General features: G+C 47.6%; 1 protein-coding gene across 2 annotated transcripts in view; it reads left to right on the top strand.

Annotated features, from left to right (window-relative positions):
- Positions 1-520: 520 nt before the first annotated feature.
- Positions 521-20,569, top strand: part of PDPN (podoplanin) — a 32,880-nt gene continuing 12,831 nt past the window's right edge. For both annotated transcript variants that reach the window (XM_003733345.6, XM_078330414.1), the window contains exon 1: positions 521-832. In XM_003733345.6, coding sequence (XP_003733393.6) covers positions 766-832 — 67 coding nt within the window. In that variant the 5' untranslated portion in view covers positions 521-765. The remainder of the gene's footprint in view (positions 833-20,569) is intronic.

Genomic DNA, 20,569 nt, shown 5'->3' on the forward strand with positions numbered 1-20,569 from the left:
CAGCAGCCAGCTCTGGGGCAGCCCCCCGGTGCCCGCCCGCTCTGGTCCCCGGGACAAGGGCGCAATTGACCAGCGCGCGCCGCCTCCGGCCCACCCAGATGACGGCCAACTTTTTTTTTTTTTTAAGCCATCAAATTCAATATTTACAGGAACAACCCGATGCTTGGTTCTAAAACTACCAGCCACTCAAGGAACAGTTCACTTCTCACCTCTGCCCATAACAAGAAAAACAGACTCGTAGCTTCCTCTTAACAACAACAAAAAAGAATAATAAATATAGGGTTTTAAAACCCCGTTTATTGTTTTTTTAAAACCCGCTTGTTGCATGTGGTCCCTTTCCCTCCTGTTGTTGAACAGAATAAAAGCCCATTTTGCCAGGGCCCGCACTACTGGCGGCCCCGCAGCTGCGGCCCTGTAACTTTAAACCTGGCCTGAGATCATCGTTTTGGCGCTGGCCAAACAGAGCCCGAGGGCGGGCCTAGCGCGCCGGGACTGAGACCACCTTGCGGCCGACCCCTCTGCCCCCGCCTCCTCGCGAGAGATAAATGCTGACTCCGCTTGGAAAGTTCTCTACAGCAAAGTTTGCCGTCCGGCTGTCTGGGGCCGGGGAAGCTCGGGCACCCTCCTGCGCCAGGGCTGCCGCTCCCACCCCTCCGACCCCCACCGTCGCGCTCCTCCAGGCTGGGCCTGTGGCCGCGAAGCTTTTGAATCCCCCATCGCAGAAACTCGCTGCTCGGCCCCCAGGAGAGCAACTCGTCGGGAACGATGTGGAAGGTGTCAGCTCTACTCTTCGTTTTGGGGAGCGCGTCGCTCTGGGTCCTGGCAGAAGGAGGTAAGACCCAGCGCCAAGTGGCTTCCCGCGGTCGCTGGTGGGGACGAGCGAGCAGAGACTTGCTGGAATGCCCGGGCCTGGCATTCGAGGTTGTTCAGGAGAGCGCGGGGGAGCTGAGGGTGTGTGTGTGCCAGGCGGCTCAGCGCCGGAGGAGGAGAGGCAGCGGCTCAGCCGGTGCCAGGTCCCAAAGACGCAGCTGCGCGGGTGTGCCGGGAGGAGCCCCCGGAATCCACAGGCTGCAAGGTGGGCAGCAGAGGGGGCCTCCCTCCGAGTCGGCCGCGCCAGAGATTTCGGGTGGTTCACAGTAGGCTGCCCCACTCACTGGCAGCAGGGACTGGGGTTTCCTTCCGATAGGGCGGTGTGTTGGAGGCATGCGCACGCCTCGGGAGAAGCTCGCCCCCATAGAATCGGGACTTTCAGGAGGACTGGGGCCAAGAGGAGGATTCCCCTCTCTGCGGTGGCCCTGGTCTCCCTTGGGACTACGTAGTCTGGCGCCCTGCCTGTTGGACGCACTCAGCACCCCATCAGTGGACTGGAAGAGGCCTCCTTTACCCTCTTTAGAGGATAGTGTGGGTGGAAAAGGTCCAAGTGGAGGCTTCCAAGGAGTGTGGAGTGCATGAGGATGGTTGCGCCTTATGAACATTGAGGCTTAAGTGGGTTTGAGCCACGTGTTCATCTTAAGCCACAGCATCAGTGACCCAATGCCTGTTGGCGACTCCTTAGGTTTTAAACGTAATGGCTCCCATGTGGGGGTGGGGGCATCCACATCTTCCATTCCCCTTTGCCTCTGCTGGAGCCTTCCCTCTTTCTGCTGGGTTGCTGTGTTGGTGGTCTCCGCTGACATCTGTCAACGTTTTGTTTCTTGAGTTTTTATTTTTATGTTTCCTCAATAGAACATATGCTCTGGAGGACGCAGCTACATCTAGCCTTGATTTCTCCCAGGCCAAAACCACGCCTGGCATGTAGTAGTTGCTCACTAAACGTTTGTTGAAGGAATTGTAAGCTAACTTGTGATCTTTGGGGCTGGAGGTTGCTGAGCTGTGATGTGAAAAGTAAACATTTTCCAAATTGAGGATCGAGGTAGGCCTAGGCCCAGAAGAATACTTCTTGGAGAGGGAGTGGTTTGCAGGAGGGTTGCGCCTAATCTGGGCTCCTACAAATGTCCACACAGAAAAAAATACCCAGTCTTAGGGAAATGATAGAGTGTACTGCTCAGTGCTGGGCTGACTGCTTCAAAGGGACTGAGCCACGGATTATTCGTGGCAGTCCCATCTTTGGAACTTCTCTTCCCACTGGAATATGTACAGTTCTGTGTTTTCACTTACATTTCCTATTTGGCGAGACGACGTGCAAATGACACCCTTTTGTGTTTGTCAGGGCAATGTGAGGGAGGGCCCTCACTTCAGCATCCCAGCCTTGCGGAAGAAACAGCTGCTGGTAACATCCTTTGTATTCACGCAGGGAAGCTTTAGCTGTGATTATCTTCAGCCAGCTTCTGACTGTCAAAGGTAGTCCTAAAAGATGACAGTAAAACCAAAAAACCATCGTTGGTACTGGAAACTCCACTACTAAAGAAAGCAGTGGTTTGTAGTCGGGGGCTGGCTGAGTGAGGGTGGGTGCTGAGTTGCCTGGCTGCCAGAGGAACAGAGGCCCAACAGCCTTTTTGTCTGAGAATAATGAGCAAGGCAACTTGAATATGGATGAATAACTTCGCCAGCGAAGCTATTGTTGGCTTGTGTTGGGGAGCTGGGCTGGGGGGTAATTATGGTGATGAATTTTATGATCCTTTTCTTAAGATCCTACGCCCTACTGGGCTCCCTCCTCCAGGGTTGTAATCTGGTTGAGTTTTATAATCTGGTCCCCTGTGTCATCTCTTGGGGTGTTAGTGTGGATTCAAAGGAGGTCTGTTGTCCACACATCTGGCGTTTTCTTCCATTGTTAGGCCCCACCCTCATGCTGAACTTCCATCTGGAAGGCATGGTTTTTTGGGGCCTGTTCGTTAGACGGTTTATTTTGTGAGATTCTGCAAGCCGCTGCTTGCTGCTAACCCATACGCGCTTTTCCGGGACCAATACACCCAGGATTAATCATGCGGCCAACAAATTTCCCTGTGATTTCCCCCGAAACGCTTGCCAGTTAGGAGGCCCTGAAATCCTCATGAGTTGTTCAGAGTTTTTGTTGCGCTGAAGGCACATAATAAAGATTAGGTCTGTTAGAGGCTTTGCGAGGGAGGCCTCTGCGTTGCACTGGTGTATAAGATCCAGAATAGCATTGAATATAGAAAAGCACAATTTAAAAAATGTGTCCGGGCATGAGAAGGCTACGTCTGGACATGGCTGATGGGACGAAACGCCTTCCTTTCTGTGGCTTCTGTAAAACGAGCAGCACGCTAGTGACTCTACACAGTAGAATTAGAAGGACCCCAAGCCTTGGCATGACAGTGGCCTCAGGCCAAGAAAATAAGGACACCACCTTTCTCCCATTCCCATCACCCACCACCTGCTAGGAATGCCCCTGGCTACTTCCTTCCATCCTCAAAACACTTGTAAATTACACACTCTTACCTTGGAGTATACCAGAACTGGGTTTGAAAAATAGGTCTAACTTCAAACCTCAAGCTATTTTTACTACAGTACTCTGCTATTAAAAAAAAAAAAAAAGAGGCCGGGCGTGGTGGCTCACGCCTGTAATTCCAGCACTTTGGGAGGCCGAGGCGGGTGGATCATGAGGTCAGGAGATCGAGACCATCCTGGTCAACATGGTGAAATCCCCATCTCTACTAAAAATACAAAAAATTAGCTGGGCATGGTGGTGCGCGCCTGTAGTCCCAGCGACTCAGGAAGCTGAGGCAGGAGAATTGCCTGAACCCAGGAGACGAAGGTTGCAGTGAGCCAAGATCGCGCCATTGGGTAACAAGAGCGAAACTCCATCTCAAAAAAAAAAAAAAAAAAAAAGAGGTTGTTGAACTTGAAATTAAAGGTTGACCTCACTTTAAGCCCCTTAAACATAAAAACAAAATTTTCTAACAATACAAAAACACTTTTACATTAAATGCTCCCCATATCCTTTTAAGAATGAAATTGTCATAATACATTAAAATAAGATGCATTAATTCAATCTGCAAACAGTTATTAAGCATTTCCTGAGTTCTTGGTGCGTTGCTAGGTGCGGAATTTGTGCTACAAGCAAAGCTGAGAGAGGCACACCTCACATTCTGAAGTGTGCTCTGCAGTTCTCATTAGCAAAGCAATAAACCTGCACTTTTAAATTCCATCGGCTTATCTGAATATTTGTCATATTTCTGGCTTCGGAGAGCAGGCATGCCAGGTTACAACTTGTGGAGATATGGCGAGGGAGGAGGAGGAGGAGGAGGAGGAGAAGGAGGAGGAAGGGGGGAGAGAGAACTCAACTACTCAGGATTACCCTGGTGAAATTCATTTGCTGAATCTGAATCAGATCCTGAGGGCTCTTTCAGGAAGCCTTGCCCCTTGGCGCTCTAAAACCTCTCAGGGAAATACCCGGTGTGCACATTTTATTGCAGAGAATCAACTGATGGAGGGTGCTGGACACTTTTAAGGCCAAGTGGACGGGACAGTTATTTGATGAGTCTCAGGATTCTCATTTGCTGGGCAAGAGATACAGCTCCGTGATTAGACATTTTATCCAAGAGCTGTGAGCTGGAGCTCCGGTAGGGAACAGTTGGAATTTTGCCAATTCCATCCAAGGCAGGAAAACAAGGTGGCTGTTTCCTTCCCACATGTCTAACCCAGCACCTGTCAAATGGCCTGTGGGCAGCCAGCCCAGATAATGGCAAGCTCCCTTGAGTGTCAGCCGAAAGAGGTAGGTGGGCTCACCCTCCTTTACGTCTGGCTGAGTGTCTTTGCCTTGAGAATTGCTCAGAGATGGATTTGTCCTTTGAGATGAATCAACCTAAGTCCAGGGGGAAATATGAAGGCATAGTTCATGGAGTTTTTTGAGGAGCTGAAAGCTGACACTGAGGCAATGTTAAATGTAATGCACCCCCCACCAAAAAAAAAAAAACCCACATAGACACACACACACACACACACACACATATCCGGAGAAAGATGTGCTATTGACCTCTGTCCAGAGGGGCATGGACCACAGAGTGCCCCAGGTTGTAGAGGGAGACCAACCCTGAGCCACTGGGGTAATAATCATTGTTAAGGTTTGCAGCATGTACAAATAAGGGGCATGCTGGAATATTTTTAACATAATAATGATGAGAACAGGGCACTTCCCACAATTCCTCAGGGTGTTTCCATCCAGGAGAACACAACACAACTAATAGACAAAAAGCTGTGACACAGCGAATATTGTCCTGCTCAAAAGAGAAGGGAATCAGTTTGCCTAGAATCTAGAAAGGGAGAGGAGAAGAATGAGAAGTTGTTGATGTTTAAGTTTACCCTGCCCAAAGAATTAACTGATTTAACAAATATTTAGATAGATAGATAGATAGATAGATAGATAGATAGATAGATAGATTGAGACAGGGTCTCACTCTGTCACCCAGGCTGGAGTGCAGTAGCATGATCTCAGCTAACTGCAGCATTGACCTCCGGGCTCAAGCGATCCTCCCACCTCAGCCTCCTGAGTAGCTGAGATCACAGGTGTGCTCCACCACACCCAACTATTTTTGTATTTTTAGTAGAGATGGAATTTCCCTATGTTGCCCAGGCCGGCCTCGAACTCCTAAGCCTGGCTTGGCCTCTCAAAGTGCTGGGATTACAGGTGTGAGCCACCACGCCCAGCCAACAAATATTTATTGAGAAGCTACTCTGTAAGTCAGGCAGTGGGGAACAAGGCAAACCTTATCCCTGCTTTCAGGGAGTAGGAAAGGTGTTATATGGGGTGGCTGGGGGTATTCTGATCTCAATCAAGGTGATTCTACGATGAATCAGAAATCTCTGTTTTGTCACAGTCTGGAAATTTATTTCACCCAAACAGCTCCACCCTTTGCTTTTGTTGTAAATACAAGTAGCGTTTTCGGGACATCTCACTCCCAAGAAGGGCATGCCTTGGAGAGCAATATGCGTATGAAGAGTTAGAAAACAATTTCCCCTTCTAAATATTTTGTTTTCTGGCCTCTTGTGAGCTTGGCTAATGGGAAACAGGAACAAACTGAGCTGAATCGCCCCATAAGATTAAATGTGAATCTGTGAAGCTAAGGGATCTAGGTCCTCAATGGCTGGTGTTAATAGCACTAACAATATAATAATAGCTAGCGTTTACCTAAGCCCTGTTTCATTCAGTCCTCACAACAGACCTACTCGGCTGGAGCTTCTTGTATTTTATAGAGGAATTAAGAGACTCAGCAAGGTTCAGTAACCCACACACAGACACGGAGCTTGGAAATGGCAACAGTGCGATGTGAACCCAGGCTGCTCAACCCCAGACCCCACGCCCCTAACCACTTAGCTACACAGTCAGTTGTGGTTGGAATTGCTTGAATCCATGCAATGAGGACACGCAGAAAAGTGAGCGGTTGATTCCTTCAAGTACTTCTTACCTTATGGCAGCAAACCACTTGTTATTTATTTAGTTTTTAAGATGGAGCTCTGTCACCCAGGCTGGAGTGCAGTGGCGTGATCTCTGCTCACTGCAACCTCCACCTCCCGTGTTCCAGCAATTCTCCTGCCTCAGCCTCCTGAGTAGCTGGGATTAGCGGCACATGCCACCACGCTGGGATAATTTTTGTATATTTTTTTTTTTTTGAGATGGAATTTCGCTGTTGTTACCCAGACTGGAATGCAATGGCATGATCTCGGCTCACCGCAACCTCCGCCTCCTGGGTTCAAGCAATTCTCCTGCCTCAGCCTCCTGAGTAGCTGGGACTACAGGCGCGCAGCACCATGCCCAGCTAATTTTTGTATTTTTAGTAGAGACGGGGTTTCACCTTGTTGACCAGGATGGACTCGATCTCTTGATCTTGTGATCCACCTGCCTTGGCCTCCCAAAGTGCTGGGATTCTAGGCGTGAACCACTGTGACTGGCTAATTTTTGTATTTTTAGTAGAGACTGGGGTTTCACCATGTTGGCCAGGCTGTTCGTGAACGCCTGACCTCAAGTGATCTAATTGTCTCAGCCTCCCAAAGTGCTGGCCTTTGAGCCACCATCCCCCGCCACCAGTTATTTTTACGTACTTGATTTTCTTCGGCTTATATTAACTTTGTTGCATACATAACACTGATGATGTGTATACACAATGCTGGGAGTACTGAATGAAAGGAAGCTGTCCCTGTCCCCTTAAGCATTTACAGAGCACACACATTATTAAGTTAGAGAGGAAGCATGCGCTGTGATTGCAGCTTGCAGAGAGACAAGATAGGTGTGTGTTGTGTATGTAGAAAGAACATAAGGGGCAGCAGATAAAGTCGTGTTCTACACAGCAAATGTGTTGTCTGTTGCTAGGGATTTGGAGATGAGAGAGAATCTTGGCATTGGAAGGAGCTGGAAGAAGCCTTGTGGGGAAGATGCAATTTGATCTTGGCTATGAAAAGTGGTGGGGTTGGTTGGATCAGGTGGCAGGGATGGTCAGTCCAGGCAGAAGAAACAGCTTGAGCAAATGCATGGAAGTTAGATTAGCCCGGGTTTTCTGTGGGAAGAGGCGTGGGCATTGAGGGCTGGCAAGAGTGGTGAAGGCTGGGGGTTAGAAGGGTTGAGTTGGGCAATGGCAGGAAACTGAGGAGACAGATGAGTCCGTGCTGAGTGGGAGAGGCGGACCTTTTTCTGTAGGCAGAAGTAGAGGATGGGAGTGGACCATGGAGGCTGGTTGTCAGAAGATAATTAATGAGGAAGGAGCCATAGGAGATTGAATCTAGTTTGTGGGACCAGTCTAGGGACAGGTGGGGGGGTCAGGAGCTAAAGAGACAAAATCTGGTGACAACAGAAAGTGGGGATGAGACCAAATTTCTAGGAATAGGAGCCAGCAAGGCTTACAGTTTAGTATTTCCTGACTTCTTACTAGTCATTTCTTACAGCATTCAGGACTGTATTCACATTTTAAAATTGATATGTAACTCATATACCACAAAATTAACACATGTAAAGCAATTCACTAGTCTTCAGTATAGTCACAGAGTTATGCAACCATCACCACTATCAATTTCAGAACATTTTCATCACGTGCCTTCCCCAAAAGCTCCATGCCATCAGCAGTCACTCCCCCTCCTCCCCTAGGCCCTGACCGCCATTGATTGACTTTCTGTCTCTGGATTTGCTTATTCTGGATATTTCCTGTCACTGGAATCACACAATATGTGGCTTTTTTGTCTGTCTTTGTTTACTTAGTGTGACGCTTACAAGGTCCATCCCTGTTAGAGCATGCACCAGAATTTTGTTCTTTTTTAAACATTTTTTTAGAGATGAGGTCTTTCTCTGTCACCCAGGCTGGGCAGCAGTGGCACTATCATGGCTCACTAAAGCCTCAAATTCCTGGGCTCAAGCCATCCTCCTGCCTCAGCCTCCCAAGTAGCTGGGACTACAGGCTCATGCCACCACACCCAGTTTGTTTAATGCTTGGGGAACTGCCATTCTGTTTTCCAAAGTGGCTGTACCATTTACAGCTCCACCAGTAATGCACCTTCTGGTTTCTCCACATCCCCACCAAAACTGGTTTTCTTTCTCTGTGTGTGTGTTTACGTTGTAGCCATCCTAATGAGTATGAAATGACATCTCTTAGTTTCGATTTGCATTTCCCTAAAGATTAGTGATGCTGAGCATCTATTCATGCACTTCTTAGCCAATTGTATATCTCTGGAGGTATGTTTGTTTAATTGCTTCGCTCACTAAAGTTGAGTGGCCTTTATATTGCTGATTGAAAGCCTCCTTTATATATTCTAGATAGTACACCCTTAAATATATAAATTGCAGACCTTTCTTACATCCTGTGGATTGGGTTGTTTTTTGTTTTTGTTTTTGAGGCAGAGTCTCACTCTGTCACCCAGGCTGGAGTGCAGTGGTGCTATCTCAGCTCACTGCAAACTCCACCTCCTAGGTTCAAGCGATTCTCTTGCCTCAGCCTCCTGGGTAGCTGGGACTAAAGGTGTGCACCATTATACCCTGCTCATTTTTGTACTTTTAGTAGAGATGGGGTTTCATAATGTTGGCCAGGCTGGTCTCGAACTCCTGACCTCAGCTGATCTGCCTGCCTCAGCCTCTCAAAGAGCTGGGATTACAGGCGTGAGTCACCATCCCGGGCGAAGTTTGTCTTTTCAATTTCCTGAGAGCCACTATTGAATAATGTTTAAAATTTTGGTGAAGTGAAATATATCTGTGTTTTGTTGTTTGTACTGTTGGCGTCATCTAGGAAGCTATTGCTTAATCCAAGCTTACAGGGTTTTACTCTTACAGTTTTAGCTCTGATATTTGGGTCTTTGATCCGTTTAGAGTTTATTTCTGTGTGGGCTATGAAGTAGAGACCCAGCTCCATTCTTTTGCCTGTGGGTATCCGGTTGTCAAGGCACCATTTGTTGAAAAGATGATTCTTTCCTCACAGAAGAATCTTGGCACCTCTGTCAAAAGTCGATCACCCATAAACGTATAGGTTTAATTCTGGATTAAATTGATCTATATATATGTCTATCCTACCAGTAGCACAGTCTTCATTGCTGCAGCTTTGTAGTAAGTTTGCAAATGAAAGTAGGAGTCTGCTTTGTCTTTACCAAGATTGCTTTGGCGATTCTCCTCACTGTATTTTAACTATTTGTGTACCTATCTTGTTCCTTAAAGAGGAGAGCACTTAAAAGAGCCTATAGGGCTGGGCACAGTGGCTCATGACTGTAATCCCAGCACTTAGAGGCCAAGGCGTGTGGATCACGAGGTCAGGAGTTTGAGACCAGCCTGGCCAACATGGTGAAATCCTTTCTCTACTAAAATTATAAAAATTAGCCGGGCCTGGTGGTGGGCACCTGTAATCCCAGCTACTTGGGAGGCTGAGGCAGGAGAATCACTTGAACTGGGAGGCTGAGGTTGCAGTGAGCCTGCCCCACTGCACCCTAGCCTGGGTGACAGAGCAAGACTCCATCTCAAAAAAAATGAAAAATAAAATAAAATACAGTGGGTACATAGTAAACATTGGCAGGAAGAAGAGGAAGGAAACAGGATAGATCCACAGGAATGACAGAAAGCAGATAATAGAAGCATAAAAATCAGGTAGGAGGGATGAGAGATGAGGAACCAACTTGGTAAGGAAAAGACATTTATACGCCCGGCTCCAGATACAGTGAGTTTGAGGTAATAGTAAAGACACTGAACTTGATGTACTTGATGAGTACCTAGGAAGACAGTCATCTAAAAGAGTGTCAGAGCTAAGCCCTGAGGATGAAGTTTGCTGCCTGAATTTCTCCTACATTGGAACAAAGGGAGAAAAATGGCAAGGGAAGAACAGAAGAGATTCTCCTAGACAAAAACAACTGTTTTCTAAAATTCTACCAAGGCATACTTCAAGGTCCCAAACCAGGCTTGGGATCGAGGCCAAGGGACGCTAGTGGAAACGGCCACATTCTGCACATTCCTGCAGACCTCGTCCTCCTGAGCTCACAGCTGGGCTGTCTGAGCTACATGGGGTGGACGGTGAGGTCAGATGCAAAGGGGCTTGCTTCTTTTCTCACTCTTGCAAAATCAGGGTCTGCTCAGCTGACAGCCCTGAGTGAATCAGCTCAGATTTCCTTTTAATTTCCGAGCAGACAGCAAGTGCCTCACCACCCCATTGCGAAGCTCTGCTGAAGGACAGCACTTCTAAAGCAGGTTTTTGTCATTTGGTACTAAGTGCCCCTCCCTACAAGGGGGAGTGTTCATGACTCCAGCCCTAGCTGAGTTCCAGAAAAGTTTATTACGGAGCTGTGATTTCAGTCCACAGAACTGTGAACTCATTTCCTCTTGGACTGAGAACGTTCTGCTTCGGTCAAGAGAAAAACTACTCCCCAGGTTGAGTAATCTTGGTTGAGGTTGTAATCAGAGCCGTGAATGTGAACACTGAGGAGTTCTGAGCCATGTCTGTGCTTGAGGATGAGTGTGTTGATTGACTCCCATGAACTCTGAAAACGATGAATGCCATTCATCTATTCATTCAGGCAGCAGAGGCTGTGCTAGCAGCGGGGCCATAAACTTAAGCAGGATGGGGTGTTGCCCTCAAGGAACTTGTAGATGCAGGTAGGGAGAAGGTAATAAATGCCAAAATGTTACCAAATTCTATGCTAGTTTAGAGGAGATTACTTTCTCCTGGCAACTTGGAAGAACTCTGAAGGGAAGGGGATTTTACCTGGGCAATGAAGGAGAGATGGGCTTTCGAAGGGCACTAATAGGGCTAAAAGACGAGCCTGCAGGTGTCCTTGGCAGCCCCACCTCAATAATCTACTGCAGAAGCCACCATCTAAGGCAGCTCGGTCTACTCCAGACCTTTCTTTAGGAGTAAAGAGGAATACGACAGAGAGCTGGTCAACAGTGATTGGTGGGCCAGGTACAGTGGCTCACACCTATAATCCCAGGACTTTAGGAGGCTGAGGCAGGAGATCAAGGTCATCCTGGCCAATATGGTGAAACCCCGTCTCTACTAAAAATACAAAAATGAGCTGGGTGTGATGGTGCGTGCCTGTAATCCCAGCTACTTAGGAGGCTGAGGCAGGAGAATCACTTGAACCTGGGAGGTGGAGATTACAGTGAGCCGAGATCGCACAAGGCATTCCAGCCTGGCAACAGAGCAAGACTATGTCTCCAAAAAAAAAAAGGGATTGGTGCATGTGAAGGCTACAAGACACAGTGGTTGGGAGCATGGGTTTGAGAGTCTGAATAGACTGCAGTGTCTAATCCCTGTGCTGGCACTTGCTGATTTCATGAGCAGTTGACTTAACGTCTCAGCCTCACCATCGTCAGCTGAAAAATGAGGATGGTGCTGTTTGTGAGACTTTTGTAAAGAACAAGAGAGCATGCACGTGACATCTCATTTTGCACGTTCTCCAAATTCAACAAATAGCACTCGTTATTAAAACACCTTGTGGATCGTCTTGGAGTTAAATGCAAAGATCTGTGAAAGGTGCACATGAGGTCTCAGTTCCTTTCCCTCTTGAAAGGGGAGAGAGGCTAGATCTGATTGGGAGATAACGTCATACCTGTATTATGTCATAGGGATCTTATATCCTGTCCCTTTTTGATGATGTGGCTGTGAGCAAAACATTCATATTCCGTTTGCTCAGTGACTTAATGTGACTCCTTGTTACTGAAAGAAAAATTGAGTCCTCCTCGTTGACCCCTCTTCTTCACTGCCCAGTTCAGCTGCAGAAACCTTCCAAATGCTGCCCTCAACTTTGGGAAGTGACCCAGAGGGGGCACCCCCACTGAGAGCCCACAGCAAACTCTGGGGCATGGGGTACCGTGCAGACTGCCTCCCAGTTTGAAGTCAGGGGATGCGGTTTCCCATCTTCACGTGCAGGGTTTCTCCTGATTTCTCCAGGGGAACTAGGGACACTTGTCTGATCTCCTCAGCTTTGATATGTTTCTCTTTCATTTTATGGAAGAATCACACGTCCCCAGTGCTGACAGCACACAGTCAAGTCTCATCTCGTCGTCAGGCTTGACCCGCAGGGCTGACAGGACCTGCCACAGTGAGTGACCATGGCACTGCTCATGAGAAATCGAACGGCAACGCAGAGCAGAGCAGTTCCCCTTCACAAGTGCTGTTCTGTCTTTAGCTACACCATCTCTTTCATTATGGGAGAAGGTGCCTAACAACTCTGGGGTGAGCCCTGGTGGGCAGTGGCAGGAGCATTATAAATACAGAAGATAATTTTAAAGAAGTGTTCTGGCCGGGCACGGTGGCTCGTGCCTGTAATCCCAGCACTTTGGGAGGCTGAGGCAGGCAGATCACCTGAGGTCAGGAGTTCGAGACCAGCCTGGTCAATATGACGAAACCCTGTCTCTACTAAAAATACAAAAAATTAGCTGGGTGTGGTGGCGGGTACCTGTAATCCTAGCCATCTGAGGGGCTGAGGCCGGAGAATTGCTTGAATCCAGGAGGTGGTGGAGGTTGCAGTAGCGGAGATCACGCCACTGCACTCCAGCCTGGGCGACAAGAGTGAAACAATGTCTCAGAAAAGAAAAGAAATGTGAATGTATAAATGTCCTTATGCTGCCATTCAACAGACATCTGCTAAATACCTACCCCAGGGCCAGACTCTAGGAATCGCGTGGGCTTCAGTTGGTGCTATTGTTATACCCAAGCGAGTTAAGGAACGCACCACACTCTCAGATTGAATTACGAGTCCTTTATTTTACCTGGTGACTGAGAGGTGGCTAATGCCCAACATTCTCTCAGCCCCGAAGAAAGAGTCTGGGGGTTTCTTATACTCCAGTTTGAAAAGGGAGGGGGGAACCTAGCTGAAGCAAGTTTTTCACAGAAGCAGAGTAAGCAAAAAGTTAAAAGATAAACTAGTACATGAGAAATAAAACCGTACCAGGTGCAAGGGCTAGAGCTGTCAGAAAAAGACATACAACTTATAGATATGGGGGCTCTGGGCACTGCATTCCCAGGCTTTGCTGGTGCTGCTTAACTTGGCCCCTTATCAGCAAATGCGTTCTGGGATGTGCCCGGTGTCATCCTGCCCCAGCTACATGCTACAATTACATATTTAATGAGGGGAATAACTAAAATAAAGAAGCTAAGATGGGGTCTGTCCGGCTCAAGAAGCTAACATGAGGCCCGAACAGCTCTCAGCTGAGGAAGAGAGAGTCAGTTTAAGCTCACAAAAAGCAGGTTATCACACTATGTATGCCTGGAGGAAAATTCAGTGAGGGGGACATTTCTGTGGGTACAGAGTGGCAGGCAGGTCAAAGCCCAGATTTAGTCACAGTTGTCTAAATTTTCCAGGGCCAAACGTTTGATCCAGTAAGCAATTTACCAGGCTCCATGGAAGGGGTGGAGGGGAAGAAAATTCACTGGCCACATCAGTGATTATGTGAATCACAACCAGCTACTGCTGAGGTTACGGGCGCACGACTCTGGGTTAGGGAGTGACTTTCTTTGGGTAAAGGAGCTTTGGGACTTCAAAGGTTAGGGGTTGCATCAATATTCCAGATGAGGTCAGGCGAGTACAGGGTGGTGTGGCTGAAAGCCGAACATCAGTATTCCAAAGGAAGGCTTCAACACCAGGTCAGGAGATGGGCCAGGCAGTGGGACACTAGGGGTAACTCAAAATGTGGTTAATAGGGGGAAAATCTAATGCCTTGTTCCCAGTTCCAAAACCCACTCATGGTGACTGAGAGAAGCACCAGCAAACAGCTAAGTTTGGGACTTTTATTTTTTGATTTGGACTCTCACTCTGTTGCCCAGGCTAGAGTGCAGTGGTGCAATCTTGGCTCACTGCAGCCTCCACCTCCCGGGTTCAAGGGATTCTCCTGCCTCAGCCTCCTGAGTAGCTGCGATTACAGGCATGTGCCACCACGCCCAGCTACTTTTTTATTTTTAGTTGAGATGGTGTTTCTCCGTGTTGGTCTTGAACTCCTGACCTCAGGTGATCTGCCTGCCTCAGCCTCCCAAAGTGCTGGGATGACAAGTGTGAGCCACCACGCCAGGCCAGTTTGGGACCTTGTTGAACTGAGCTGAGACTGAGGGGAACGGATCACCTGAAGTCAGGGATTTGAGACCAGTCTGGCCAACATGGCAAAACCCTGTCTCTACTAAAAATACAAAAAATTAGTTGAGTGTGGTGACTTGTGCCTATAATCCCAGCTACTTGGGAGGCTGAGACATGAGGATCACTTGAACCTGGGAGGTGGAGGTTGCAGTGAGCCAAGAAAGCCACTGCACTCCAGCCTGGGTGACAGAGTAAGACTCTGTAGGAAGGAAGAGAGGGAGGGAGGGAGGGAGGGAAATGAAGGGAGGGAGGGAGGGAGGGAGGAAAGGAAGGGAGGGAGGGGAGGGGAGGAAGGGAGAGGGGGAGAGGGAAGGAGGGAGAAAGGAAGAGAGAGGAAGGAAGGAAAAGAGGGAGGAAGGGAAGGAAGGGAAGGGAGGGGAGGAAGGGACTGACGGGACTGATGGATGGAAGGAAGGGAGAGAGGAAGGAAGGAAAAGAGGAAGGGAGGGAGGCCCCAACCCAGTTATCCCATAGGACAGTCAGGTAGTGAGTCGGTAGGATGGTTAAACACTCAGGTTTCTGTGCCATGGAAGAGGGGAAGAGTAGTCACTTAAATGGGTGCCCTTTGAACAGAGGTCTGAAGGCATGAAGTAAGCTACCTTGATGTGTTCAAGAAGCTATCTTTTTTTTTTTTCAGACAGTCTGGCTTTGTCACCCAGGCTGGAGTGCCATGGTGCAGTCTCAGCTCACTGCAACCTCCACCTCCTGGGTTCAAGCGATTCTTGTGCCTCAGCCTCCAGGTGCCCACCACCATGCCCAGCTAATTTTTGTAATTTTAATAGAGACAGGGTTTCAACATGTTGGCCAGGCTGGTCTTGAACTCCTGACCTCAAGTGATCTACCCACCTCTGCCTCCAAGAGTGCTGGGCTTACAGCCGTGAGCCACCCAATAAGCTATCTTGATGTGGTGTTTATTTGCTTATGGTGACCCCACCCCACTCCAACAGTACTCCAGTCCCTGAAAGTGGAGACCTTACCTGTTCACTCCTCTGTCTCTAGTGCTGAGAATGTGGCCCAGCGCATAGCAGGTGCTGGGTAAATATTTGTGGAAGGAATACGAGTGCTGGGACCTGGGGCTGGAGAGATGAACTCACCAAGGCTTCAGTCTTGGTTTTTGCTGCTGCCTTCACTTGCACAGTTAAGAGGAGAGAGGGCTGCTGCTGCTCAAAGAACCACCTTCTTTTAGAGCAAGTCGTGTCTTCTAACCTGCCATTGCTGAAAGTTTAGATTCGTCCAGATTTCTCCTAGTAAGGGGACACATTGGAGGAAGTCAAGACTGGTCGTTAAATAAGATTGGAAGATTCTGGCAATTGGGATTTGATAAGAGGCAGTGAGATGCCGGGGGGGGGGGGGGGTGGGGGGGTGGGGGGGTGGGGGAAGCACTTGTTCTTGACTACCGGGACGTGCTTTCTGCGAAGATGAGGATGAGGATGGCACAGGGGCAGAAGGGGAAGGTTCTCAGAACCCAGGGAGGGGAAGGCAGCAGGCATGTTAGCCCAAAGTGCCGGAGAGCACGTTGCAAAAATCCACAGCTGCTTTTCAGTTGTATGTTGGTGAGTCCAGAGATGCGGTCAGAACATTTGGCTTTGTTAAGGAATCAAGTGAACTTGGCACATCACTTAATTTTTTTCTTTGAGACAGAATTTCCCTCTTGTCACACAGGCTGGAGTGCAATGGCACGATCTCGGCTCACTACAGCCTCTGCCTCCCGGGTTCAAGTAATTCTCCTGACTCAGCCTCCCGCGTAGCTGGGATTACAGGTCTGTACCACTATGCCCGGCTAATTTTTGTATTTTTAGTAGAGACGGTGTTTTACCATGTTGGCCAGGCTAGTCTCAAATTCCTGACCTCAGGTCATCCACCCGCCTTGGCCTCCCAAAGTGCTGGGATTGTAGGTGTGAGCCACCGTACTCTGCACTTCACTTCACTTCTGACTTAGTTAATGAAACAATTATTCTGACACTTGTTAAAACTGTAAGGAAGACTTTATTCAAGACCACTGTAATAAGGGGCATTGGTATCGGGAGGAGAGCTCAGGTTCACCTCTGGGTACAAGGAAAAGTGGGGATTTGTAGCCGACAAGCAGAATGAGGGGATCAGTGGGTGGAAAATTGCTAAGAGATGTCTGGGGTGGGGGGATTCTTGCTAAACTGGCCTGACAAGATTCTTTCTGAAGGCAGGCTAAGGGTCCAGCCACCACAGGGCTGTTGTGAGATAAAGTCAGTGGGAGACACCCTGTGAACCCTATATTGTGAGCAGCAAATGGGAGTGATGTATATCTTCCACTTTAAGTGGAATTTGCAATGCTGCGTCCGTTTCAGATCTTGAAAAACCCCCAAATGTGCCCATTTGAATAATTTACTTTTCATGGAGTGTTAAGTCTAGCTACTCCCTGATCACTGGTTTAACTCAGCAGTGGTCAGCTGAGGAGGAGAAGGAGGAGGAGGAGGGGGAGGGGGAGGGGGAGGGGGGGAGCTTACAGCAAAGAGAGCGCGGATTTAGAAACAGGTTCTGGAGACTCTGCAGATACGTGGGAAAGGGACAGTTACGTGGGGAAGGGACAGTTGGCAATGTCCAGGCTACTTAAGCTGGCCTCGTGCTGGGAAGTTTCTCCTGTAACTATGAGTCAGGTTTGTTTTTTGTTTTTTTTCTTTTGTGACTGTGTCTCGCTCTGTTGCCCAGGCTGGAGTGCGGTGGCACGATCTTGGCTCATTGCAACTTCTGCCTCCTGGGTTCAAACAATTCTCCTGCCTCAGCCTCCTGAGTAGCTGGGACTATGGGCATGTGCCACCATGCCTGGCTAATTTTTGTATTTTTAGTAGGGACAGCATTTCGCCACGTTGGTCAGGATGGTCTCAAACTCCTGGCCTCAGGTGATCTGCCCGTCTCAGCCTTCCAAAGTGCTGGGATTACAGGCATGAGCCACCATGCCCAGCCATGACATAGTATTAGGAAAAAAAAGATTTGTCTTTTTTTTTTTTTTTTGAGACGGAGTTTCGCTCTTGTTACCCAGGCTGGAGTGCAATGGTGCGATCTCGGCTCACCGCAGCCTCGCCTCCTGGGTTCAGGCAATTCTCCTGCCTCAGCCTCCTGAGTAGCTGGGATTACAGGCACGCACAACCAGGCCCAGCTAATTTTTTATATTTTTAGTAGAGATGGGGTTTCACCATGTTGACCAGGATGGTCTTGATCTCTTGACCTCGTGATCCACCTGCCTCGGCCTCCCAAAGTGCTGGGATTACAGGCTTGAGCCGCCGCTCCCAGCAAGATTTGTCTTAATGAGAGCTGGGTTTGAAGCAATGGGGAAAAGAGGATTTGTCAGGGTTATTGGCTTATCTTTTGGAGGGAAGTTATATTTCTCTTTTATATAATACAAAATAAACATAAGACAAATAGAAATATTAAATGTAAGAACAATACCATAAGGAAAAGATAGGTGAATATTTATGTGTTCTTGAGGAAGGGTTTGTGAGTGTGACGTCAGAGAAAACAAGTTTAAGAAGTCTGACTACTGATAGCTTGCTCATTTGCAAAAGAAAGACGTAGATGCCAGCTAGAAAAAAAAATGCCAGTAGCATAGGCCAAAGAATATATATATATTTTTTGAGATGGAGTTTCCCTTTTGTTGCCCAAGCTGGAGGGCAATGGTGTGACTGCAACTTCCGCCTCCTGGGTTCAAACGATTCTCCTGCCTCCGCCTCCCATGTAGCTGAGATTACAGGCACCTGCCACTGGCTAATTTTTTTTGCATTTTTAGTAGAGATGGGGTTTCACCACATTAGCTAGACTGATCTCAAACCCCTGACCTCAGGTGAACCGCCTGCCTCTGCCTTTCAAAGTGCTGAGATTATGGGTGTGAGCCACCGTGCCCAGCCAAGAATATATTCTTAAGGTATAACAAGAGGGAATTACTTATAAGAGGGAATGCCATGCAGAGAAAAAAATGGGCACAAAAGAAGACAAATGGATGAAACAGCTCGCTACCACAAATCAGAGAAGTGTGAATAAAACCAAAAGATTGAAAACACTTATTCAAAATATTGTTAATGATTTGGGACTATTACAATACAATTACACCAGCAGCGTGATTGAATGTTGCATCTAAACTCTAAAGTAGTTTTAAAGAAAAGCCAGGTTGGGGCTGGGCGCAGTGGCTCAAGCCTGTAATCCCAGCACTTTGGGAGGCTGAGGTGGGTGGATCATGAGGTCAAGAGATCACCTGGTCAACATAGTGAAACCCTGTCACTACTAAAAATACAAAAAATTAGCTGGGCATGGTGGCGCGCGCCTGTAATCCCAGCTACTCGGGAGGCTGAGGCAGGTGAATTGCCTGAACCCAGGAGACGGAGGTTGCGGTGAGCCAAGATCGCGCCATTGCACTCCAGCCTGGGTACCAAGAGTGAAACTCCATCTCAAAAAAAAAAAAAAAAGAAAAAAAGAAATGCCAGGTTGGGCATGATGGCTCATGCCTGTGATCTCAGCACTTCGAGAGGCTGAGGTCGGAGGACTGCTTGAGTCCAGGAGTTCAAGACCAGCCTGGGCAATATAGTGAGACCTCCTCTCTACAAATATAAATAAATAAATAAAATGAGACCTTTCCATCTCATAATGTGTGCAATCTAAAGAGGTGTTAGACATGAATGCAAAGATAAAACTTACTCATAATCAGTGATTTCATACAAATAAGCATTGCTTAAGTTTATTTGTTCTCAAAATTAAGAACCCTGAGAGACAGTTGATTTATTAAATCGTCTTCTCCTAGGTGCTAGAAACTTCAGCCTAGCTTTTTAAAAGAATCACAACAACAACCAATTTCAAAGTAGGTGGATCGGTTGCTGCCATATTTGAAAACTTCCAATGAGCTGTGTTCAGTTGAGGCTGGGTGTTGCAGGAAAAGGTGTTTATGTGAGCATGCGAGCACGCTGCTGCAGAACTGAACCTGCAGGCCAGGCTGTGGGAGTTGGTTTATGACGGCAAATTCATCACTACACTTGTAGAAACGATTGTGTGTGCACATATGTGCATCCTTTGTGTGTGCGCGCGCGTGTGTATCTGTGCTCCCCTGTGTCTTGGGCAAAAGAGGATCAGAGAATATGTACATCCGTGTGTGTGTGTGTGTGTGTGTGTGTGTGTGTATATGTCTGTATGTCTGTGCGCCTGTGCATGCCTGTGTCTTGGGGGAAAGAGGATTGGAGAATATGTACATCCCTGTGTGTGTGTGTGTGTGTGTGCGTGTGCACGCCTGTGTCTTGTGGGAAAGAGGATTGGAGAATATGTACATTCGTGTGTGTGTGTGTGTGTGTGTGTGTGTGTGTGCACGCCTGTGTCTTGGGGGAAAGAGGATTGGAAAGTGAAGACATCAGTACATGATTTGAATTTCAAGAGGAAGGGGAAGAGAACCTCAGATCCTGGCTGGAAACTCTGCCTAGTAGGAACTCTTCACCCAGGGAAGCCTTCAGCCAAGATAATAAGAGGAACAATTGGGGATCTCTTGTTAAAGTTCAGCTTTCCCATGGAGCAGAAAGAATGCCAGGGCAGTGAGACAAAAGACATGCATCTTAATCCCGACTGTCATTCATAAAATGTCTTTTGTCCGTTCCGAGCGATTTTAGTACTTGGCTCTGAGGACCAAGGGTAGAAAAGAACAAGAAGGAATTTTTATCAAGTTACACTTTCAATGAACTGAGCTGTCTATGAAAGAATTAAAACTAACTTCATTGAGCACTTGATTTTTTTTTCCTTTTTTCTTTTTTTTCACTTGATTTTTTTTTTTTATAAACAAGGATTGTTTTAAGTTAGATACGCCAAATAAGTAAGTGATTTTACTGAGCAGCTCCAGAAAACATTTTTAAAATTGATAATTTGTTAACTAAGTTCAAACCAGGGGAGGAAGAAAATAAAATGGGAGGTTTAATAAGTTTTTATTTATTTTTTATTTTATTTTTGATATGGAGTCTCACTCTGTTACCCAGGCTGGAGTACAGTGGCTCAGTCTCAGCTCAGTGCCACCTCCACCTCCTGGGTTCAAGCAATTCTCCTTCCTCAGCCTCCTAAGCAGCTGAGACTACAGGTTTGGGCCAGCACCATG

This window comes from Callithrix jacchus, chromosome 7 (genome assembly GCF_049354715.1).
Source record: "Callithrix jacchus isolate 240 chromosome 7, calJac240_pri, whole genome shotgun sequence".
In the NCBI taxonomy this organism is placed as follows: domain Eukaryota; kingdom Metazoa; phylum Chordata; class Mammalia; order Primates; family Cebidae; genus Callithrix; species Callithrix jacchus.